The 26,674-nt window shown below is 32.4% G+C and overlaps 1 protein-coding gene across 2 annotated transcripts in view; it reads right to left on the bottom strand.

Annotated features, from left to right (window-relative positions):
- LOC146997092 (Golgi-associated plant pathogenesis-related protein 1-like) overlaps nucleotides 1–25,851 on the bottom strand; it is a 31,891-nt gene extending 6,040 nt beyond the window's left edge. The window contains exons 1-4 of one of the 2 annotated variants that reach the window (XM_085816630.1): nucleotides 25,622–25,838; nucleotides 16,313–16,420; nucleotides 11,283–11,415; nucleotides 6,894–6,980 (exon numbers count right to left, since the gene is read on the bottom strand). In XM_085816630.1, coding sequence (XP_085672756.1) covers nucleotides 6,894–6,980; nucleotides 11,283–11,415; nucleotides 16,313–16,420; nucleotides 25,622–25,708 — 415 coding nt within the window. In that variant the 5' untranslated portion in view covers nucleotides 25,709–25,838. Of the gene's footprint in view, nucleotides 1–6,893; nucleotides 6,981–11,282; nucleotides 11,416–16,312; nucleotides 16,421–25,621 lie in introns of both variants that reach the window. The other variant, XM_085816631.1, reaches the window with a different exon arrangement.
- Between the last annotated feature and the right edge of the window lie 823 nt (nucleotides 25,852–26,674).

The following is a 26,674-nucleotide window of genomic DNA, read 5'->3' as shown; positions in this document are numbered from 1 at the left end:
TTCGTAACTTTCCAAAACAAATATGAATATGAAACACGAAAATTCTCAATATGAATGATATCATTGTTTCGAAAAATTTAGTAGCGCATCTGTGTCATCCGGCAATGGTCAAATCGCATAATCCATATCGATTTCCTTTTCTTTTCTTCCTCTTAATTTTTTTCTTTTTTTCTTTTTTTTTTTTTTTTTCATTATTTTTTAATCAGCACTTTAACAAAAAAGTAATTGAAAATATCAACAGGCAGTAGTCTTCATTATTCCCTCTTATTACTAATGATGTCATTCTATAACTGATCGTAAGGTGAAGTAATTAGATTATCACATTGATGCTTTCGCGCGGAATTACGTTAACTGAAAATTACTGATTATTTTCCCGTTCTCTCCGACTGTGTAAAGATCGTAATTCCGCAATTCATCGTTAAACAAGAATGTGAAAAATTTACAAAAAATGCTTCAATCTTATGTAAGAGATGTTCTACATAAAACGTTGAGAAAAATCTTTGTGAATTGTAAATTTACAGCAAATACATATATGAGCAAAAATGAAGGAAAATGGGTTCGATAGAAGTGGGTCAAAAAACTTATTTCAAAATTTCACTCAAGCAAGTAAACAAAATCTAACTTATATGAGATTACGTAAAATTATAATTTACAGCTTTAAGAATGTTTACATGTATTTTACGTATGATACTGTCAATTGTGAACTGTCGCCAAGCAGCGCGATTTAGTGTTAATTATGAATAACCCTGACGTAATAAGGCATTTATAACATCTCGCTTTCGTTTAATGTAACCTTAATTGATTCTCGATCAGTCAAGTTCTTGAAAATTTTTTTTTTATGAACAAGGAATGTAAATTAACGATACTTATGTATTAATGCAACTACCTTGGCGCAATCTGGCGATTTTTTACAGATGAAACGGAAAAAGCTTGTAGAGACATTAGGATTTTTTTGGAAGCAGGAGAGATAAAAATTAGCAACGCCTTCGCCGGGAATCGGACCACGGAATACCAGCCCAGCGTGCAGACCACCACACTACGAAGGCGGGAGAAATACCTTATATACTCGCCAAATCCTGGGTGAGGAGAATCATCATCCACCACCTTTTAGTTCGGGCGCCATTGTAGAGACATTAGGATATTTTGGAAGCAAAAAAGATGAAAATTTAGCAACGCCTTCACCGGGAATCGAACCACGGACCTTTGGAATACCGGCTCAGCTTGCAAAACACCACACTACGCAGGCACGCTAGGAAGGCGGCAGAAATACCTTATAAGCTACTTATCGGGAATAAGTTGTTGGTTTTCGCGCCTTTTTTTTTAGAGATATTCCTAAAAAATCAATATTTATCGTAAGTCGGTAAACATCATTAACACATGAAAAGAAAACATACGTTAGCAATTTAAAGTACAAATTTTAATTATTAAATAAAGAATTAAGCGATACATTTAAAAATAAAACATTTACATTCTTTTAAACTATTTCTTTAATTTTTTTGAAGTTATTCTTCTCTCGAGGTACACAGAGATCTATTTTCGCTTGAAAAAACGTCAGAGAATAGCGGAGACTCGAATTCGTACAATCCTTGGCAACAGCGACTACCTATGAAATGCATTTCTTCGTGTTCCCTTTTAAAAGTTTTCAGCAAAATTCTGTAGTATCGCAGAAATTTAACAGCAGTTTCTTCCAGTGATGGCAAATTTTACAATCTCGTACTTTTAAACTGAGGCAAAAAATGTCATGATTTGCTTATAAACCGTTTAGACTAGGAATACAGTAACAACAGCAACAAAACCGCGTACGAAAATGGGGGCTTTGCTTGACTGAAACGATTGTTATGAGCATAGTTGCCGGAAGAATGCTTGTGCGCAAGGTTGCCACAGTTTGGCCCATTCTGAATATTTGGAGCTTCTACTAAGGTAATTGCGATGATACGTAAGTACCAAATTAATTGTTATTGCTACTTTGGTACTTACGTATTATCGCAACCAGGTTGGCGCGATTTGTAAGTTTGAGTAAAAAAGTATGAATAGAAAGAAAATGTACATTTATTAATTACAGATAATTTTTAATACAGTTTTTATATTATTTTGTTTTAAAATATAAAATAGCAATTAAACCCTTCCGGTTTCGAATTTGAATAAGTTGCAGAATTGTTTTTTCGGCGGAAATCTTTTGGCTATTGCTTTTAGCACTGATTGAAAACCGTCTTCGCCATTAACAGCTTGAGCTTCGCGTCATATAAATTCGATAAGGTATGAGTCAAGATGATGACGGGCTGTTCCTCTCTGTTTTTTGTTGTCCATTTGGCTGAGCCCCACATGCGCTCTACATGTTGTGTGTGAACGCCGTGTTGGGATCCACAAAGTTATATTTGTGATTAACAGTTCCATGCAGAAATCCAGCATTTTCGAACTCACTTGTATTGTATCCTTTCCAGCAATCTGAATAAATGATGCTTCCTTCTTTCATATTTTCGCAAATTTTTTACATGAGGGTAACGGCGCTTCTGTTAGGTACAGTAACCAAAAAAGTCTCTTTCTTTTCTCGGCAAATTCCGCCGAAAACCCATTGCTGTGATAGTACACGCCCAGTGTTATTTTTATTTATAATAATTTCTTTACGAAAGACTACGTATAACACGTAGGGTTGCCGTAAGTAGGGTCGCCAAATTTGGCGATTTATGCGAATTTTGGAATTTTGGCCTGGTTGTGTTAATACGTAAGTACCGCTACTTCTTCCCTTGCATTTTGTCAAAAAAAAAAAAAAAAAAAAAAAAAAAAAAAAAAAGATTAAAATTCGAAACCTTCCTTTTATAGAAACAGCAAGCAGAAAAGTAGGTACTTTTTCGTTTCACCGGCGCAAATCTCGCCAAGCAGACTTTATAGATGACAAAATGCAGTACACACATAAAAAATGTTAATTCTAAGAATTTTTTATTTTGAAGGCATAAACATTTTAATAGCGTTTAAAATTTTGTAAAAAGCCAATAAATTTGTGACAAGACATTAATTTAAGAATTTACTATGCTTTCATGGTTCAACATCCTAAGTCGGCGGTTCGTATCACATGACTCCAAGTGATATCATCCAACGTAAACTACGCTACAAAAATCTAATTCTTTCAGTAATTATTTACATTAATTTCAAGTTAAATCTTAGTTTACAAGTTTAAATGCAAGAATTATTTCTATTCGTATGAATAGCTTACTCTGAAATTATGTAAAACCGCAGTGCCTTACTTCTTTAGTGCATTCTCATTAAGAATTGATGAATTTAACCCTTTGCCTTTTCTATATTTTCGCCTTCGGGTGAGCGGTGTGATTGCATCCTAATTTACTTAATTAATGCGAATGGCCTTAGGGCATAAAAGTGGAACTATCTGGCAAACATTCTATGTAATTGTATGCTAGTATTGAAAGAAACAATCAATCTGATAAGAAATGGCTGCGAATGGTTTTGAAAATGAGGCGTAAAAGGTTACCAGCGAGGATATACCGTTTGGCATCAATTGTACCATTATTGGCGATAATATCGCTTGCGCCGGCAAAACGGAAAAGTACCAAAAATTTTTTAATACATACTGTTTTGATGGAGCCCTACCATCAAAACAGTATGTATTAATGGAGACGATTTGGTCAGCTGAATAAGGCTTACAAAGCACTAATAGATTGGAACAATTACCTACGAGAAGCTTGTACTCACAGAATTCTAAATAGTGCTTCCAGTAAAATCGGAGGACGTAATAAAATAGTAGAAATCAACGAAAGTGTTTTTACTAAGCGCAAAATGCAGAATCCCGCAGAAACGATTAGCGCAAGTTAGATGGGGAGCTTCACCAATTTTCATGGGTCGATGATCGCTAACTTTCGCGATTGACGAGACAATACAAAGAAATTTCATGGCATCTATAATACCTGTTTACGTTATTATGCGCATAGGCATGCATCATTTTATCCCTTTGAGTTTTATTGTAATCTTCAGAGAATTTTTTAAACATATATTTATTTATTACAAACAAAGAGTTTGTGGTAATCTTGTATGCAAAAGGCGATCAGCTGCATTTTGCCAATCAGATTTGCTCACTCCGTGCCCCTTGTCACATTCTGTAAATTCTCATAATGTTTTAAACTGTTTTATTATTGTTAGATTGAAATTTTACCAAATAGGCCAACGTACCAATACGAATTGTTTGGTTAAACCTTCGGCGGTTGCGAGATTAAGCAATTCTTTCCAAATATGCGCGATATCCATCAGTCGTAAATTTGTAATGCAAGTTTATTCGTTTGCGCCCACTGAGGTGCGTACCTGAAATGTTAACTAAGCTCATTGATGACAATCAAAAGGTTAAAGTCGGTGGCGTCATTACTTCTAAGCAAAATTCTTGCACATGGTCCAAGATTACTTCGCCTGTCCCTACGATCGAGTGTAAAGTCTAATAGAATTGATTTAGGCTTGATTTGGTTTATTTGATTATGGCAAAGCATTCCAGGGATATCTGCCTGAAGGGAAGATTGGTTTTGTGAACGTTTTCTAAGGGAAATTGTCTCGTAAATACGTTACGCAGAACGGATTTAGGAAAGCACAATATAATGGTTTAAAATCTGATCCACCTTTTTAAATGAACCTTTTTATTGTTTGTATAAGTTTCCCTCATCATAATATTTCAAAATTTTCACTAATATTGTAAGGAAATTATAATTTTTTGGTAATCATACCTTTTGCTGAAGCGAAAGGAAGAATCGCACATTTCTCATCTTAAAGCAAAAATTAGAATGGAACATAACTAATACATAAACAAGTCCAAAGTTGAGAAAACCCGAATTTAGACTAACTCTGGATCTGAAACCAAGCAATTAGTTGCATTTTGAACGTAGGGGGAATGTTCTTAATGAAAAATTAAACATGTTATTTAACGAACATAGACCGGTCTAAAAAATTTTAAGAACCTTATTGCTTTTTAAGTTACAGTGTAGGAGAGTTGTCACGGTTTCTTAGATGCGTAATGAAAGCAAAATATACATTTAGTCCGTAATATACAAAACTGATCATGAACATTTGTAAAAATTATATGGCTCAAATCACTTTCATCCAATGCGAAAATTTTGATTTTAAAAATGAAAGAAACTTAAATTTCGTGGAATATAAAATATCGAATGCTAATATTTATGTGAAGAGAAGCTAAAACCGTTTGTTCTGCAAAAGTGTTTATATTAGGAAGTTTGTCATACTTAATTATGGTACCTAATATCCCCAAATTTTAATTACGGACACTTTTATTAATTTTGACTGTATGAGAAATATATATATATATATATATATTGTATGAGACTATATATATATATATATATATATGTATTTGATATATATATATATATATATATATATATATATGTATATATATATATATATACATATATATATATATATATATGTATTTGACTGTATGAGAAATATATATATATATATATATATATATATATATATATTTGTTTTGTTTTACTATGTCGGTGTGAGAAACATTCTTCTCATTTTTTAGTGTCATCATTTCTTAGCGAATAATGACTAAACCGGAAGAAAAGGAAGGAACTGGACCTTTATTGAAATAAATAACATTTCATAGTAAGATAAACAGCTATAACTACTCCAAGAAAAATAATAGAGACAAGGCGAATTCTCCTTAATAGGCGATGATCACTAAAATTACTCCCAGAGTAAAATCGAAAGCAGTAATCACTGAGAATTTGAGTTTATTAAGAACTCAAATTTGAAATTTGAAATAAATTTGAGTTTATTAAGAATTCAAAATGGAAAAGCACACTAGGGCTATCTGCTTCCTTCGTGGAGTACTTTCCAAGGGAAACTGGCTCGTATACACGTTACACATGTGGAAAACAACGAAAACCAGCCCGTTCGCCTGGAATCGAACCAGGTTGGAACCACCAGTGTTCAGCGACTTTGCCGCTCGGCTACTGGTGGGGGTAATCACTGAGCGAGATTGTAGCAAAACAGTCGCTGGTTTGAACTAACTGACTGACTGATTAATGGATCCAACGCTGCCGGTAGTTATAGGTATTCCTGAAAGGGAGGCATTTCTTAAAGCTTTAGAAAAAAATATCCTAGGGCCTCGTCGAAAATGCGTGTTAAAAGTCTCCAGGTTGGCTAGAAATCGCAAAATGAAGCTTAGCGACAAAAATTAATGGTAAACATTGTCGCCAAATCCGGTAGGATGGTTCCTGTCAGTATTTACATTTCAACTTAAACTATATTAAGAGTTCAAACGTCGATCGATTTAGAATTAGAAGATCTGCAACATGATATGCAAAATAAACATTTATAAACAGAGTAAGATCGAAAATTATATTGAATAAGATATGTATAATAAATGAATAAATAGGTAAATAGCATTTTAATAAATTACACACAAATAAGTATATAGTATTTGCTATAATTTACAACAGTTGTTTTTTTCATTATGGGGGTGCTTACAGAAAATTAATTTTCATGTATTTTTTCTCAAACATGTCACATAATCAAAAGAGTCATAATCGGAAAGCTTACCTTATTTGATTTTTTTTAAAGCCGAAACTATGTGTCTGCAACCACTTCATTGCATAGTCTTTTTGAAAAATAAATACAGCAGAATTTAGTAACCTTTACATTTTCAGGTAAATCTCTGTTCATTAAAATATTTTTCTATTTAAGAAAGCTGGTTTTTCCCATGTGTAACGTGTATACGAGCCACTTTTCCTTAAAAAGTCCTCCACGAAGGCATCCCTCCCCTTAGACAGATAGCCCTCGAGGCTTTGCCATAATCACACTCACACTATTTAAGAAAGCAGTAGATGAAAATAATCATAATTTTTAATGATTAAATACTTTATTCAACATACCTGCTTTCATGACTATTTCTCTCGTAACCTGTCCACTGTAGGGATAAAATACATGCTCTGAATACCACGAATCTACCACTTCAGTTCCTGAAAATTTTAAATCATATGCTTATTTAGTAAATAGCAATAGCAATTTACAAAAATTTACTTTTCTTTCCCCGCCTCTTTTGTTAAACACCAAACGAATGATGAAAATTAATACCTACGACTGTAGGCTAAGAAAAATCTATAGCAGTAGTCTTTAAACATCGTCGACACAAAGAAGCCCTAAAATTAAAAATTTCTTTTCCCAGCCCCTTAAAACTGTAATTTCCTTTCGTGGTAACTGTAAAATTATATTTTACTTTGTAGAATCCCTAAAACTATAATTTCTTTCATGGAATCCCTAAAACTATAATTTCTTTCATGGAATCCCTAAAATTATACTTTTACTTGGAGTCGCTAAAATTCAATGTTTTTGTATAATCCCTAGAGCTAGAATTTGTTCGAGGAACCTGTCTTCAGAAAAATATGTATTAAGAAACACTGAAAATGTATTACTGTTGTTCGCCCTTTATGGCCAGTGTGCAAAGAAAAGTTATTTTTTACAATTTTACTCAGAAAAACAAAATTTATTTCATACTGTTTTAGGTAAAAATAGAAATAGAAATATAAGGGTGGATATTTAATTATTTTATATAGCTAAGTTTTGTGCTCCTCAAGAGATTCAAAAATCTTTTAAATATTGATTTTCACTTTCAGAAACCCTAGAAAAGTTACTTGGAAATAAAAGAGGAATACAGTTTGAAGCTCATTTGCTCTAGAGCAGGGGTTTCCAATCCTATGGCTCTCTGGCACCATGGCGCCCGCCGATTGTTTAAGGTATGCCCGCCGCTGTGCGATCACAATAAAAATGTTTTAGCTTTCAGTAAAATTCTATGCGAGAGTTTTCTCATTTTTAATGAAATAGAAATTGCGTCCAACACAGATAGAGCACAAAGCGAAATACGACCGATCTCTCTCTTTTTTTTTTATCTACATATATTAACTCTATCCAACTATAAATTCACCTTGAAAAAGTAAATGATGCCCGCCGTTCAACGGATATTCTAGAATGTGCTGTTAGGTACAAAAAGATTGGGGATCTCTGTTCTAGAGACACAGTACTACTGTAACGTAATATCCAATTTGTATACTTATCCTAATTTTAATTTGCATTTGTAGCTCTTTGCAGTGTTAGAAGTTAACGATCTATGGTTCAGGTTTGCTTATGGCCCTTCGATCATCTCATAAATCGTCCTAATTTTGACAGCATTCAATAAGAATTTCTTACTAATTACGAAGGCCATTTTTATACAGGAGTAATTTCTGTAACCTTAGCAAAAACAAGATTAAAAAGCACCGTGAACAGTTTTTATGTCTAGTAGTTATGGAACAAAATTGTGGATGCATTTGTTCAAAAGCATGCTTCCATTCGAATAATTTTTTTAATATTCTGAAATTTTCAAGCACCTTCCGACTGCAGTTTTAAAGGTGTACGGGATGATCTTTTTATAAATTTCATATCTTCGATGTTTTAAAAATTAATATCTAAATGTAAAAGCAGTAGTAATAAGCAGCGCAATTTGTTTTCAGGAATATAGTTTTGAAGTTTAAATGGAACCTTCTTCGTCAGCTGTAAAAGTGAAGATGATTGGGGGGGGGCCACAGAAGCCCACGTAAGAGTAAAAGAGGAAACTTCAAGATTTTGCTAACTAAATAGTTACGAAATGAAACCATTAGCGATATCTATTTACTGAAAAATAAACGAAAAGCAGCTAATGAAGAAGGTTTCATTTAATCCTCGAGACCTGATAATTTGCTTTAATTACAGCTATTCTTGTTCCTTGTTATCAGTGTTAAAATTTCGTCTTGTTGCTTATTATCAGTTGCGTTAACATTAACGCCAGCATTAAATTTATAAATGTTTTAACATTTATAAGTATCTTTATTATTATTATTATTATGGTGACGCACACAAGGCTATTCTCCAAAGAGAGGTATGCCGTGAAGAACCTTTTTTAAAGAAAAGCTGCTCATATCTACGTTACAGGTAAACTCCTATGCAGCTAACCTGTTCGAATTACTAGCGATCAGGAACGCTCGGCCGCTATGAGTATGCTATCAGCATCTTTTGACTTCGGTTTTCAAGCAAATTTGTTAGTTATCTTTTCTTAACTGTTCCTAGGCTGGAGAAATGAAGTTTTTTCCACTATATGTGTATTCGCAGAACGGGGAAATGGATTTTGCATGAATTATGGAGTCGAAAGGTATGCATTAGCAAAGCATGATTCTTCTGACACGAGAATGCAGCAACTTTTCACACCATAAAATTCAATTAAAGAATGATAAAAAGCGAAAGTCTTCTGAAATTAGAATGCAGAAACTTTTTACACCATAAAATTCGGTTATGGTTCTTTACAGTAGCGACAATAGTTAATAGTCGAAAGGTTAAGCTATTTCCAAAATTTTAATAATAATTATTTTCTGAAGTTCTAAATGCAAAGGTGAAAGTGCTGTAAATATTGCGTGCATTAGACACAGGAGAAGATTTACGTTTCTAAATAGATTATTATAAGTTTAATTCTTTGTTGCAAACTGTGTGGGAATTTTTAATATTACTGCTGATTTTATTGGTGTAATATTGTACAATATTTGATTACAACCATTTATGAATTTTTCGGAAAACATGGAAATATTAGTAACCAAACTTTGTCTTTCATATTTTCATAAATATTTTTCATAATAATCTTTATTTCTAGTTGGAAATTTTGAATTCTTGTTATATTATTACTGAAAAATTCATCGGTTTTAGTTGTCGTCTTTATTCGTTAAAAAATACGTTTTTTATTGATAATATTTAATTTCGTCAGTAATCTTTAATTTTGTTATAGTATGATTTAAATATTCATAGCTGTTAGCAGTTAAACATTTACTTGCAATATTTTTACACATTCATTTTGCCACTAATTCTTTACTGTATATTATAATTACATCATACGATTCATACAGCGTGTTTCACTTTAAGAAATCTCCAAATTATTGTTCACTGCATATATAATATGTAAGGTATGCACCTTAGAAACTCTGTTATCTTACTATAGTTACTTATTAGAATCAATTTACTAAAATACATATCAAGACTGGTTAGAATTAGAGTCTAATGCCACAATATAAGAAGATTTCTTTATTCGAAGATAGTAATCTGCTCACTTCACTATACATGTTGAATGTGGAGGTTACTTTCTAAAGACATGGAACATAAATTTGTTGCCAGTGCTTTATGCCTGGGAGAAGGAAGTTGCAGATTCTACGTTCTACAAGTATAGATCATTGGCAATCCAGTGCAGTACGTTCTTTGGCAAACTAATACTCTTTGTTTGCAAGAGATCTCAATTATTTGAATGTGACATGCCAGCGTTCACCAGCAGCCAATAACAAATATTCGCTTTGTATCAGTTCAACCCAGTGCTTGTTTTCCTGAATTCTTTGATTAACTTTGCAGCTTCTTTCTTGAGAAAAAATCATTTTTAATTATTTTTATTTTTAGAAACATTTTGTAAATGTAATGCATAATGTTATGCATGACTAGATAATATTTGTTTTAAATAAATGAATGTATAAAGACTTATTTTTGCTTTTTCGGAGAGCCAGCAAAGGTTTATTAAATATTTTCCAAATTTTTGACTTGTCGATTCCAAAAACAATTATCATCAAGGGCGTAAATCTTTCTCTTCACGCTCTGTAAATAGCCTATCAGTGAACCCAACATACGCAGTTTAAAGTGAATATGAGCCACTTCTTTCGGAAAGATTTAAACGACGTATATTTCTAAAACGGACAGCCAAGCCATGTTTTGCGTAATCACTTAGTTAACCATTCTCCTTAAGAAGAAGTTTAGTGAACTGAGATCTAGAGTGATTTGGAGTTGAAAACTCTGAAGTCCTTCTTTTTTTCTGAAACGATAATGAATATAGAGGTGTATTTCAATATTACCATTTCTTAGTAATTTAATTCATTTTTTAATTTATTGAATGATTCGAGTTACGGCGCGGTAAATTTCATGTCGATGGAACCACGTTCATTCCACAGAAAACTTTCGTAGCAATTGGTATCAGTCGCACACAGCTCATTGAAACGTCCGTGAAGATACAGTTTCTGTACCAAGGTCCTGTAAGAAGGAAGATTACATTAATCGTTTATTGTAAAGTGATATATTGGGAACTTCTCAAAGCACGTACTGCCACAATTACATTTGCTTGCCTTAGGTATTACATCTGTAACAAAGGATATAACTTGGGACTTCCTTACAAGTGAAACAACTTACATAACAATATGTACTTATTGAAAGTTTAAAGAAAACTAATTTACCTTTAGCCATAGGACGGGAGTTGTCGCTCATATAAGTGACAAATAAATTTTCTCCATATTTTGGGTTATGACTGTGGTACATTCGATCTTCCCTCGCAAGTTTGTCCGCCCACTCTTGCGAGAATGCTGAAACCTGAGCAAAAAGTCATGAATATATAAAAAAAAAAAAAAAAAAAAAAAAAAAAATTTTGAAGTATTTTGCATATACAAATATATCAGTTTCTCTCTTTTATAATTCTAAAATTTACTTTCACATCCTTACGCCTTATCAATTTAGCCTCTTCAATAATTCGTTGTGAATGATTTTAAGAGAAATGTTTCATTCACAAGCAGTTTGATTCACCGCAAAAGAATGAGGTTAAAAGCTAAAGAAGTATTCCAATAAACATATAAGAAAACATGAATTGAAATTTTAATGTATGTTTAACCAGAAGGACATGGAAAAGTGTAAATTTTTGTAGTAATTCTTATATATTTTTCTAGAATCTATTAGGTATTTTCTCTTTCCTTTCCGCGTGCCTTCATGGTATAACTGGAAGCACGTCCAAGCGTAATCGGGAAGTCCGAAACTCGAATCCCGAGGAGGGCACTGCACATATTTCATGTTTCCTGTATCATGATAACCTAATGATTGTACAAATGAATATCGTCCGATTCTTCTCTTTGAATAGTAATGAAAATCTGCAAAAATTGGATTGGGCCTAAGATTCGGGTCATCCTCAACGTGGACAATTATTATAGTACTGGTAGTGTGGACAAGTATATTACCGAATCGAAAATTAGTTTTTTCCATCACCATATGGCTCTGCTGGACCATATGATCATAAGAAAAAGATATAAACCGAATTCCCTTTCAAACTGTAATGTATTAAATGAATGGCAAAGTTTAGATTTATTAGAAGTGCGAAATTCTAGAGCTGAAATTGACTCGCACTTAGCAAATCTCAGTTCAGGGTCAGTAAAATTGTATATCGGTATCTTTACCGTTGCTGTTCTTTCCAGTGTACCAACTAAAGCATAGAAGACGAAAAGTCTGTAAAAAAAACAAATTTTATAAGGAAATTTCAAATTGTAGAATGAATTTGAAGTTCCATGCATGTAGACGAGTCTCCGTTGTAGGTGTTTAGTGTTGACCTGATGTTGTTTCCTACGTACTATGACTTCTTATTACATAAAATCAATCAATTTTACTTAAACAGACTTATTCATCAGAATAGAAACTACCACATGGTATTCAAATTTCATGGAGCAGCTGGAGGTCTTTGCAGCTGAGCCTGAAATTACCACAGACGCTTAAATGCAAATTCAGTTGGCTGTTTGAATCTGGCTAAGTACCTCCTCTTTTCATTTAACTTTAGAGCTAATATAAATCGAATTAGGTAATAATAAACGCCTGCATCTATGTATGCTTCCAGCAATTTCGAGAAATCTAAGGTACGTGAAGTTTCTCGGTGGACGGGGAAAACTCTGTAAGACCAGAGAGAAAGTATCAGTTTTCAGTTGAGTTCAGAGTATTCAGAAAGATCCCCTAGCTAGCTGCGCTTTTAGATGCGTTTTACACTGCGTTGTGTTTAACATTCAAAGTGTACTGTCAGTGTGATTGTGCTGTGTTATACTGAGAAGAGCTGTACGAGTTCTTTTCTGTGAAAAGTTGCAGAACTGTAAAGTGTTTTTGGAAAAATAAATGTCATCAAGCTATCATCGGTTCTGTGTGCATTCAATTTATTACGAATCCGTATGCACATAACAATATGGTATTCTTCCTTTAAGTTTAATAAGTATTCCTTAAGACCACTATCTAAAGCAAGAATGTTTTAGTTGTATATTCCAGTGCTGAGTATTGTTGGTAACTGTATATACATAATTTGTACTATACTTTTGTACCCTAATGTAAAGTAATAGCGCAATATATTGCACACAGTAATAATGTATCGTGATCTGTGTATGTGTTTATATCATTCTGTATGCATAGTTAATCAATGTCTTACTTTATCAGTATCTATTATGTGGTACATTCAATCAAATATCACTTCATTCGTGTTATCTAGCTTTATGTATAAATATTTAATCATTTGTATTTTATTGCACTAAAGTATTTGTATATTTGTATTTTATTGCAAATATTTGTAAATATTTGTATTTTATTGCACTAAAGTAGTATGGACTAAAGTAGTATATTAACGTATGAATAAAAATGTGCATTGCTATGAATTACTATTGTATTGATTTTTTGCATTTGCTCTATGCAGTAATAATACATCAACGCGTAATAATCCTCACGCATATAAGTAATACGCATTTATCTATGTCTATATGTTGCAACAAAATTATATCAGTCCTATTTGTATTATATATATAATCTTTTCTATAGTTTTATATTTGATTCCATTTGTATCTAACTGCATATCAATGTCTACAAGCAGCGTATTTACTCAAGTATCGTTTCATTCTTTATTATGTAACCTAGAGCTATGTATAACTTGTATAATAAATTTGGCACTGAATTGCGCATCTATATTATATTGTATATAATTTGTACATTTACGTGATGCAATATCCTTATGCAATACGTAATGCAAAATCCTTAAGTATCTTTAACCTTATGTACTGCAGTACTCCGTTTAGTTGTAAAATACCACCATAATGATGTCTCTTCATTAAAAAATGAACTCTCTTCAACAGCCTTGTTTGCTCATGTAATTATCTTTTTGTAAAAACATAATATTGCAGTAGTTCTATCTCTATAGGCAAGCAGATGCGGAGGCAACAGCTAAATTCATGCCTACGAATCATGCCGGTTAAGATTTCTCTTCTCATTTCATGGACCTTATAAGAAATAGACTAACCCAAATGCGTTTTCTCCCTCGTCTGAGGCGTTCCCGGCTGTCACCTTGATCACATCTGGAGGAGTAGGGACGACTTGCAGAAATTTAACAGTGGTTGCTTATTGCAGCGTGTATAATTGTCAAGAAAAAGCTGGTTGTAGAGCCTCATTTCACAAATTAGAATTTCTACATATTTTTATTTTTGAAATTGACATTGATTTTTAAAAATTTAGCATAGTTATCAAGCATAATTAACGTTCCAAATAATTATAAAGCTATTGCATGCTTTCAGAGCTGGATATTTTTTTAGCTTTTCCTATGCTGTAAGGAAATTTCTAACTACTTCTTTTAGAAAATAATATTTTAAATCTGAACTAATAGAAAATTTCAAACAAGCAATTTTTTCTTGCAATTTTTATTCTTTTTATTGGTGTAAATAAGTAAAAAATACTAAAATATTTAAAAGCGAATTTTTGAAAGTTTTGTTTAAAATTCTAAATTGTGCTGCTTTTTTTTAAATTATAGATAAGTATTATAGCACAATTTCTGTAAAGGAATTTTATTTCAATTATATTTCATAATATATCATAGTGATAAACACTTTTGGCTCCTTAAATTTTATACATTTAATTATAATATTAAAATTGTATTTAACCGTAATAATTAATTTTGATTGTATTTTATAGTGATTATTTTTTAAATTTATTTTTAGTTCCGCATAAGATTTTTTTTATTTACTGTTAATTTAATTTATTAGTTCGAAGCGACATTTTGCGCTGTTTCACTATAAATGTCCGTGTCTCCTTGCAAATTGTTGTTACCAAATATTATCGCCCTGTGTTATATTTAAAGAAATTAAATAATAAAGAATCTACATGAATACATGTATGTTTCTCGCACTGTGACAAAAACGACGGTAGTATCTAGAGCCATCAGATTTTGAATAATGTAATCCTCCACCCGAACATGGGCATCTGGACGGCCGAATTTCGAATTTGTTTTAATCTATTTTATATTTTGTAAAACTTTAACAAATTTTTGATTAACAAACGCAACGAATCCAAAGCGAACAATGGTAACACAGTATGGAAAATAACATTTTAACCTCGAGTGCGGAAATTCTAAAAATATGCTGTTTTCAAATATATGCGGTTTACGGGCGAAGAACATGATATTCAATAAATATAGGTAACACACAAAACGTTAAAAAAAAGTTTCCTTTTGGGCGTAATATAAAATCTGAATGCTTCTAAATTTTATTTTGCCTTTTCTTACCCCTTCATTACACAGAAAATTTTATGCTCCGAATTTTATAAATTACTAAAATAAATATTCCACTTTAATGTTAATAATTTAATGGTGATATAATCAAATAAATGATTGTTTTGTAACGTTGTTATAGTTTTGAAAAATCACTGCCTGAAAATGGTCATTAAATTTTAAAAAAATTATCAGATCTTGTTTAATTTTATCTTATTTATTTCAAAGCATCACACACTATCAATGTTATTTAATTTTACGTTATTTATACGCAAAATTAAGTTCATAAATTTTGTGCTTAGAGTTTTTACCGTTTTACCAAAGTAAAGAGGTTTGTACAAGGATTACGCGTGAAAAAAATGCGCGAAATGCAGTAAAAAGTGCTTTAATGAGATATATTAAATCCTATTTGGGAAAAACTGTGGCTTTCATAATCTCATCATTATACAACGTATCACATATAATAACTAAAAAGAGTTATGTGATACAAACGCCATAGGTTTCAGTGTTAAGGTAAACCTGATCGTCCCTACTCATTCTTGCCGACATGTCGGTGACGCGAGCCCCGCCCACTGGGTTAGTCTCTTACAAGGTCCATGTCTCATTTTAACTGACATCACTTGCCATAAAATTTGCATGAAGTTCTGAACTGAGCAAAGTACATAAAGGAAAGAATCTGCATAAAGCTAACTGTTAGTAAAACTTAAACAAAAGACACAGCGTTTTGACTTGCTAAATGTGAGTTATTCGTTTTGATATTATGGTTTGGGATTCATTAATTTTACTTGATGGAAGATGACCTTATTGATTATGTGATTTTAATACCCTTATCACCACCTATTTTATACAACTACTACAAGAACAACTACTAATTTCATGGATTTGTCAACATACATGCACTGAAACTGATATATTCTAATCAAAAATAGCTTTTTCAAAACTTACCTCAGCAGAAAGGTGTAATGGAGGGCAACCATGTTGAGCTCTATAACGATTATGACTTCGAAGACATTCTAGCGCAAAATCATCGCCTTTTTCAATCAAATCGGATTTCTAAAAACAAAGAAAAAATATTTATAACAAAATATGATGCACTGCAAATGGAAAGTTGCCGTTTCATGAAAAAAATAACATTATTTTATGCAAAACTTGGAAACCAAATATTGAATAATATATGATTTTTACCTGTTTAGCCTTTTTGCTTAGAAAAATCAGCTAGATCAATTATTAGTTTTCAGTTTCGAATTCTTGAAATTGGTAATGATTTTTTTAAAAAAATGTATTAGAAAGGTTACTATTTGTAGAAATCTTAACCTAACAAAATGATTCGTACCGACAAACTGGAAAACCGGGAGCCAAAGAACTACTAAATCAAAGGGTAACCGGTAAACTAAACTAAAATGGATAGCATGTTCTCAGGGTAAATCTATTGGCCTCGCGAAAAGGATTATCTGCACCTTTGTTCAGGATAAAGAAATGCTTAATATAAAATAATATACAATTATAAAAAATTACAAGTTATGCCATAGCGGATGAAAATAACAATAAATACTAAATTTCTTTACAATACGCAACTTTCCTTTTCTAATATCCACAGGTACGATAAAGCAGGCGACAACAGTTATGTGTGCAAACTGGTTATTCACTTAGGCTACGGATATCTCCACTAATTCCTACATCACGACCCCATCGTAGTGAGATCTCTTCACGTAACACGCTCTTGCAGTTTCCGTGGGAAGCTTCCGCATTGACCATGCACACTATATACTACTACACTGACTACCAATAAGTATTTGGACACCTGTGATAGAAAAGAAAACTAACTTTATTCAAAATCAACAGTTGGTAGAGCCTTCACGAGAGGTAATTACAGCGTGGACCCTCCGGGACATACTTTCCACAAGTCTTTGTATGACAGCTAGTGGTATTTTCTTCCACTCGGCTTGGAGAAGACATAGAAGTTCCTTCACCGATTTTGCACGGGTAGTGCACCCCTGAATTCGGCGATGCAACACATCCCAGAGGTTCGATAGGGTTCAGGTCTGGATTTTGAGCAGACCAGTCCATTCGATGAACTCCATTGGCACCATACCAAGCCTTGGTTAACGTTGAAACATGACAACTGTCATTGTCGTCCTGAAAGTAACAGGGGACCAACCCGTAAAACTGCCACAACGTAGGAAGCACATTGTCATCCAAAATAGTGCAGTAGGCATCGGAGTTGAGCTTATCATGAATGGGGACCAAGGGTCCCAACCCATACCAGGAGAAACACCCCCAGACCATAATTCCACCTCCGCCGAAATTGACTGTTGGCACAATGCATTCTGGCAGGAGACGTTCTCCAGGTAGACGCCAGACCCAGACCCTGCCATCCGAACGGTAAAGGGTGAACCTTAATTCGTCACTCCAAAGAACCCGTTTCCACTGATCTACGGTCCAATTTCGATGTGCTTTGCACCACATTAACCGAGCAGCGCGGTTGGACTTTGTGATCAAAGGCTTATGGGCAGCAGCACGACCATGAAAACCAAGCAGATGTGCTTTCTTACGGATGGTATTCATTGAAACAATACCCCCGGATGCCTGTTGAAACTCCTCGCGGATGAGGGCTATCGGTTGGGTGCGGTTCTTCCGAATTTCTCTGGATAGCACTCGTGAGTCTCTATCTCCCAGTTTCGTTGGTCTGCCAACTCTGGGCACATTCCAACAATCACCGCTCACCTTCCACTTCTTAATCACATAGGCCACTATCGATTTTGGGTACTTCAGATCGCTAGATATGTCCCTTAAGAATCGGCCACATTTGTGATACCCGATAATTATACCTTTCTCGAAATCGGAGAGCTCCGAACTGCGAGGCATCTTGCATGCGACTAAAGCCGATGCTGTTTCCTACACGATATATACCGGCGGAGTCCGTGACGTACCTTAGGACAGCAGATATCGTCATTTGCATAGGTGTCCAAATACTTATTTGTAGTCAGTGTATATATAATGAAAGCAAATTTTAGAAGTACTCATGTAGGAAAACTGAGATGTAGAAACGCAGAAATAACGATTGTTAAGCACGTAGAATTCACAGAACGTAGTAGGTCCAAATTGAACAGGGAGAATTCTGATTGCTTAGTATGCTGAAATTTTGAATCCGTAATGATTAGGAAACTTGGAAGCAGAGTAATATTAAATACAATTTTTATTTAAATTGACATTTGTGGCCACAATTCAACTTGGCAATCTAATCGTGCCTATTTACAGAACATTTACGTTTTTGTCATAAGGTTTTTGCCATTTACGTTTTTGCGTAAATGTTCTGGAAATAGGCACAGCCAAATTGCATCCAAGCAGCGCACAGCGAGAAGCTAAAGTGCGTAGTTATCCATTATGGAAGTTTTCCAAGAGGAAGGCTTTGGTTTAAGTTAGAAAAGTTTCATTTCTCGAAATTTTGAGTTTAGTTTCCAATTTAATTACATCATCAGCTTTACGTAAACTCTGGCATAGATCAATCTAGAAATGACGTAGCCCAGTAATGTTGTTATTATTTTTAGATTAAAGGGGCAATAACCAAATTAAAAATGAGGAATTGAGAGGCTATTATTAAATTAAATTATAAAGCTGATTTATATATATTTTATCTTATATTATATAAACACACACACCACACATATATAATAATATGATATAGAATATTATTATTATAATTCAATTCTATTATTTGCTTTTGTTTACATAACAAAACTCAAAATAAATTCAACATTATTAATTTTACAAGATTTTGTTTATATTTCATTATTTCCTTTTATTTACATTACCCGTAATAGTAACTAAGCAACAAATATAAAATCAAGAGTATATTATTTAGTTATACAGAATGTTTATAAGGATTATACAGATTTAGATGACCCACTGTGTATCAAAACAAAATATGTAGTAAAATTATTTGACTGCCAAACAATATCCAAACAAAAAGCAAATATAATATATTGAATATTTATAAATGTACGCAAATACAATCATTAAGTAACAAAGAGTAAAATATTTGTATTTATGTAAATTCTGTGTGACTTACATAATGCCAGATGTAGCATTTTTATTCATAGAGAGAATTCTATCTTTGACATATTATTTTATGTTTAATACATTTTGTTAAAGAAAAATCCCATATGTACCTTTTGTTAAAGGATAATCCCATATACAGTTGCAATTTAGCTTGACTGACCACAGTTACAATTTATATATTTTTTATGAAATACATTTAAGTATCCTAGCATTGTACATGACCTGTTATTAATTGATCAAGCAACTTATTTGTGGAAAGACTAGTCAAATTTATGGGAAGGCAGATCAAAGAAAAATATACTTTTTGGATAGACGAAGAACTAGCGTAGTTTTTAAGTAATATCAAAGCTACTTTTTGCTTCATGACGAATTGAACTTTAATATGTAAGTTCAATTGCCCAATTATAACACGCAAAAGGCTCTTTTTTACGAGAAATGTAGATGTTATAAAGACGTATTTTAATTAACATTCGAATCTAGACCATCTCATTTCTGGATTGTAGACGAATGTGATAACTACTAATCTAGACATGGCTGAAGAATACAGTGATAATCAATCTACAGTGTTTATTCACCTTTTGCCATTTTAACTTTTTAATCCTTTTAATCAGGCCCACCAGTTGCCTAATGGGTAAGACCGCTGAACGTTGCTCATTGGATCTAGATTAGAATTCTGGTGAACAGACTGGTTGCATGAGAGTTTTCGTGGTTTTCCCATACATGTGTAACGTGAATAGTTTCCCTTAGGAAGTCCTCCATCACGGCATCCCACTTCTTAAGCAGATAGCCCTCGCATATTTTGCACATTGAATTAAATAAGCAAACTTCTTGATGGGTTAGGAAATTTTAGATTCTCCTAGTTGCTGCTTAATTTAGAACGCGTTCGACTAAAGTGAAGAAATCGATGTGTCTAAAGACATATTCTTGGAAAGGAAGCTATGTTTTCTCATTATGTACATTGACGGTCAAGGGAATGCCTCCCCCTTCAAAAACTGTATAACAGTTGAGGGCCATTCTGAAGGTCTGATTTCATCTGAAGTGTAAAACCGAAACCTCTCGTGTCAGCCGACGGAAGCCTAAATTACGGAGCATTTGATTCTCCTTCCTTTTAATTTGTTCTTAGAACTTTGACAGGTGAAGATATCAAACTTAACTAGTCAAGCAGGTTTTTAAGATGTGTATATCCTATCTCATTTGTGGCAAAATTTGTAGCGAAATTGATACGAAATACAAATATAAAAACATTAAAAATATTAAATGTACTTCTAATAAAAAATTTAAGGGATGATACAGTTGAAATAAATTAAAAAAATTATTTACTTGTATATCAATGATATTAATGTTGAAGAACTAGATGATAAGCTCACGCAATATATTTTAACGACATAGTAAATAATGAAGTAGCTAGAGTTTGAAAAGAGAGACCTTTCTCTGTTGTAAAATTATTTAAAAAATTATTTAAAAAAAGAATTTAAAGGCATTTCAAATAAAGCTATTAAATTTTTATTGCCCTTTTTCGCCCAACTTATTTGTCTGAACAAGGATTTTTTTCCATGTTATATTTCAAAAATAAATGCAGAAGAAAATTAAAAGTGGATACTAATTTACGGTTAAAACTTCGTGAAATGAAACCAGACATAAAGAAATTGATCTCTCTTATACAAGCCAAAAATTCGCACTAAATTTTAGAATTAAAATATTATAACTTAAATTTTGATAATTAAAATAATTACCAATTTTTAATTTAATATTTTTATGTGTGCATAGTTAATACAAATAGCCAGCAGGCTGTAAAAATAGCAATAATTAATTTTAGAATTAAAATATTATAACTTAAATTTTGATAATTAAAATAATTACCAATTTTTAATTTAATATTTTTATGTGTGCATAGTTAATACAAATAGCCAGCAGGCTGTAAAAATAGCAATATATATATATTTTAATATTTCTATTGATAAACTGAAAAATAATCATTGTAAAATTTAATGCTAGTACTACAGTTTTTCAATTTTTGTTTAGATGGCACGGTTTAGTTAGTCAAAAGGCTGAGAACCGCTGTTCTACTAGGAAAGTGTGGCGAAAAGGAGAGTGAAAAGGGAAGTTGTTTTAACTATTAGGGGTAAAATAAACAAATAAATCCTCACAAAATAATATTTTCAAGTAACAATTTTGATAAACATAGATGAAGAACGTAAGCTTACAATTTTATAAATTATAATATATGTTAAGATATTATTGGCTTTAATTTCGATATCCGAGAGATAAGAATATATTAAGCAACATATATTAATCGATAAATAAAATAAACTAATAATACAATAAAACTAATAATACAATTTAATGCTTAGGCTATAAGAAGCAGTGAAAAAAAATTCTTCATAAAATCTGACTCGTACTTAGCATTTGAATGCAGTGAAAATATTAATTCCATATTAAATATAACGTATTTCTTTCATTGACGAAATATTCAAAACATAGATAATAATAGGCATAAGAGCAAACTTAAATAAGTATAAATAAGATTAAACCTTTTTAAAATGGTAATGAACATTATTTTAAATGCTGTTTCCAGAAACTTATGAATTACCAGCCTTTAAAAAAGTATCGTGCTTTTATTCTTGCCTATTTTTGTCATTTCTTTATTTTCAGAAGATGCTAGATAGTTCTAAAATAGATCGTCTAATGTTTTCTTCCAATTTACTCACATTTTGTCACCTCATTATCCTATATAATAAATCCTTGCCGAACGCGGACTTGCGGATAAGTGTTTTCTTATTTGTCTCCATTTAATCTGTCCAAAGCGAGAATTTCAGTTATACGCAATGCGCTGCAAAGCGTTGGCCGCAGAAATTTCTTTATTAAAGAAGTGAAATATTATTAGAAAACTAAAACCTGAGCTTTAATGTTCGTGTAATTCTCGACAGAACTTCGGGACCACGGTGCTGAATCCTTCTCAATATTGTATCCAAATGTAGAGGTTTTGTTCCTTCCATCGAACACCACTTCCTAATTCAACCAATGGGTAAAAGAATCATAAAAACATTCAAATTCTTTATGCCAGGCAAACAATAAAGCACTAGACGAAAGAAGGCACAACACACTAATCGCATTTTGGAAGAAATTCAGTATAAGACACTGCACAGAAATAATTAAATTCGCATGGAAGCAAGTGAATTCATCAACAACGAATGTTGCTGCCATCAGCGCTCGCCAGAAGTTTTCAACAGTTTTAAAGGATTTCCATCTATTAAAAAATCTGATGTGTACACCACATGACTTCATTGTACGGAATATTAAATTATACGCATTTTTTCTTGCATTTTATTTAAACTTATTAGATTGAATTAAACCTACTTCGCCGAAAGCGCATAAACCACAATAAAATAAATGCATTCTTTAAAATTCACTTTGTTTACCATAGCGACACTCAGCGCTAGGTTTACTTAACAGTATTATATTTCATTCATATTATAACTCAGAATGCACAAAATGTATATCATTTAAAGAATTATCTAATCGTTGCCACATGTTCTATTCAAATACTATAATAAAGCTAGAACTATGTATAAAATAAATTAAGGAAATAAAAAAAAGAAACAGTTTTTCACAGACGATTGAGTATTTCTCATTTAATTAATTCAGTTCTCACTTCGCGAGAAGGCAAAAATACATAAAAACTCAAAATATCTATATTAAAAATTACGAAGTAAATTTCAAACGCTTATTTACTCGAAAAAATTCCAGAAAGAATTATGCATGATTTAATTGGCAATAATAAATGAATGCGTTATCTTTGTTGTTGCGAAGCTAAGTTACTCTAGATTGGCAACAAATCCACTAGTCTCCTGTTTCAAATGTAAACATCAATGGCCGCCATTAAAAACAGGCTTATCGGCAATTAAACAACTTTAAAATTGCTGATAATTCTAAAAATATTGCACACAGATTTACTAAAGGCATAAAATCCTTAACCGGAAGATAGAAACAACATAATTCAATCATTTTTAAAGCAAAAAATGTACAATTTACAAACATATAAGAGTAAAGAAACTGAGATCACTGACCCGAGTAATAGAGTGGATATATATAAAAATATATTTATATACGTTTAGTGCTGCCGATTGCAACCAAAATACGAGGTGCACATCTACATGTTATAGCAGTCCTATATACAAAATTTCAACGTTCTGAGGCTACTCGTTTTTGAGTTATGCGAGATACGTACGTACGTACATACCTTCGTACAGACGCCAGGAAAAATTTTCTTCAGAATTAATTTTAAAGCAGTTTTATAATTTTTTTGAAGGAAAAGATTATTTTATTCTGTCCTTACGTACAAATATCACGCAAAAACATCGTTAAATTGTATTCGATAGCGGTCAAAATGGGTATTTTCGTTGAAATATGCTGCCTAAACTTTTCGCGATTACAATACTTCCTTTTTACTTCGTACAAGAATTCGTGCAAGTAAAAATGAAACAAAGAAAATCACACAAATTACAAAAGCGAAAGGGTAAAAATAAGGATAAAGTAAGTAAATTAATAATAATATGTTATGGATATGTAGGATGGAAACAGATATTTTAAACAGAATTGGCGATAAGATAAAATTCGTTTTTTATTTTGGTTTCTAATCCATTTAAAGTTTTCTTGACGTGATAAGAACACCCTAAGCCTACCAAGTTGCAGCTCATAAAAATTCCACTTCCTGAAGAAATTACATTTCGACATAGTAACTTTGCTTTTTAAGTCTTCTCGCTTAAATTACTTTTTTCAGAGAAAGCGAGATATGTTTCATAATGAAGTATCAGTATCAGTTTTATTAACTGCTAAATCAAATATTACAATAAATTAAGCTACAGATACACACACACACAAAAGTAACTAAGCTCGTCTTATTAGACCTCCGTTTTGCTTTGGCTAAATTTAAACTCTGATTTTTAATGCATTTAAAATCAGGAAAAAAGGAGATTTTGGTGTGGAGTAGATTTTGAATAAATTTTACTGATTTCGAGGGCGATGGACACAGGTCTCCTTCCTTCAGAAGCAGAATTATTTGTGCTTCTGAAAGAGAAAAACATGCTTCTAATCATCCTAAAAATCGGTAATGTTACTTAAAAAATAAGATTAAAAAAAAATTTTTTTTTTTAGCATTTTAGATTTTACATTGCCGTATGTCTCTTCCATTTAACCTTAATGCAATCATTAACCAAAATTAAATAAAGTATTTGAATTTAATATTTTATTGGGAATGCTATTTTTATTATTCTTTGGAACAAATCTTCAGAGCAATATGAAAAGATGGAATATGCTACTGCATCTCTGAGATACATTCATCCAATTAATCAGGATCACGTGCGAAGACAATTTTGATTACAAAAGACAACGTCCACTGTTAAACCAAAATCACGGGTTATTTGAGAACAGTTAAAAATACATAGGATAAAGGAATAACATATACTACTATAATAAACAGAAAATACTATTAGCAGTTTGCCAGTATCCCTAAGCAGTTTAATTTGCATAATAAGTTAATTTAGCTACGTAAATTAAGTCAGCAACCAAAACGTAGAGAACATACATTAAGAGAGAACAAAAGAGGGTTTTGTTTACTATTTTGATAGGAGCCAATCAGAAACAAAAGCTAAATGGATGCACAGTTAATTTATAATTAATTGCTATTTAGCAGTTTTTTAATGGATCATTTAACGATGTTTATATATTCCAGAGTAACGTACGTACTGTTGTGGATAAAAAATAATTTTTAAATAGCGACATCGGCTGCTATCTGCACTGTAACCACCTTCTCCGTTTCGCATTTCCCGTAGAAAGTTTGTTTTATTCTGGTGGCTTGTGATAGTAATTCTTCTGTCGCATTCTGCATTATACAAAACTTATTCTGTAAGACAAGGGCTGTTTATTCGGAAGGTTACAGTATTTTTTAAAAACAAAAGAATTTTTTCCATTGAAAAATTTGTAGTTATTATTCTGTAAAAATGAAACTTATTTGGAGCAAAAGATGTTTGACTCGCATTTATTTTATGATAAAATGGAGATTTTGAATGCTCAACAAAGCGCTGAAATCGACAATAATAAACGATAATTCCAATTAAAGAGGAATTACGGTATAAATATTTTTGCATTTCCTTTTTAATATGCAAAATAATTAAAATATGAAAAGTTTGATTCTACCTGTTCAGTATAAAGATGATTTGAGACATTTAAGAGGTTTCCGTACTGAGAACGAAATCCTGAACTATAAGTGACACTGCTCATCATCTTGCCGAACCGAAGAACTGAAATCCTTTGGAGTGAACTTGAAGATTTTCATTTCCTGCAACTCTTTCCAGATGATGAAGTACCTTTCTGAAGTTGTTTGCGGATGTATCTCAATGTCAATTGCCGTCTTTGCAAATCATGCGTTATGTCTTGTCCCTGAGCCAAGTTCAGCAGAAGCCACTGGAGACGAAATATCCCTAGGGAACGAACGAAATAAAGATGTTTCTCGCAGCTCGTGAAAATGAAAGGTGACGCAAAAGCCTCAACGGTCAGACGTCATGTGATGTATGAATACATTTTATGGGTGCCATTTTAGACCCAAACGACATTGAATGTTTCGTCTTTCGTTATTTGTAGTTTCTGCTTCACTCGGTATTTTTTAGATTCGTAAGAACATATATTACATTTGTGTTGTGCACTACATTATAGACTAAATTCCATATAAAAGGATTAGAGGAAAAAAGACTAAAAAGGACAAATCTGACTTTTGTCTTCTACCCATTTCCCCTAACCACTTTATCTTTCCTTTTATCTTTACAATCATCTTTATAAAAAATAACTTACAGTGCTTGTTAAAGATTTATTATACAGCGCCCTGCGAATCTTGCTAATCGGCCTAGTTGACGAAGTTGATAATTCTGCATTCGCTACTTCTTATTTATTTATTTATCTTTTTGATTGCCATTTAGGGCTGGCTGTCAAGAACAGTATTATAAACGCGTAATTCTATCTCAATTGAATCGCCTGCTAATCAGATAAAAACATGGATGATGCTTCGGTATTGTGTAAATATATTAGAATTTTAATTTCAGTGTATTTACTAGGAAATTATTTCGACTACTATTTCCGAGCATATGCTTCATCTTCATAAATCAGCCGCGCCTAAAATTTAATTCTGACTCTTGAGAAATATACACCGTGTCCGCTAAAATCCTTACCAGACCTTTTATTTCCGCAACTATTAGC

Source organism: Stegodyphus dumicola, chromosome 5, assembly GCF_044657685.1.
Source record: "Stegodyphus dumicola isolate Sdum_Otavi_A_Nest chromosome 5, ASM4465768v1".
Taxonomy (NCBI): domain Eukaryota; kingdom Metazoa; phylum Arthropoda; class Arachnida; order Araneae; family Eresidae; genus Stegodyphus; species Stegodyphus dumicola.
This window is presented reverse-complemented; position numbering and strand designations above follow the sequence as displayed.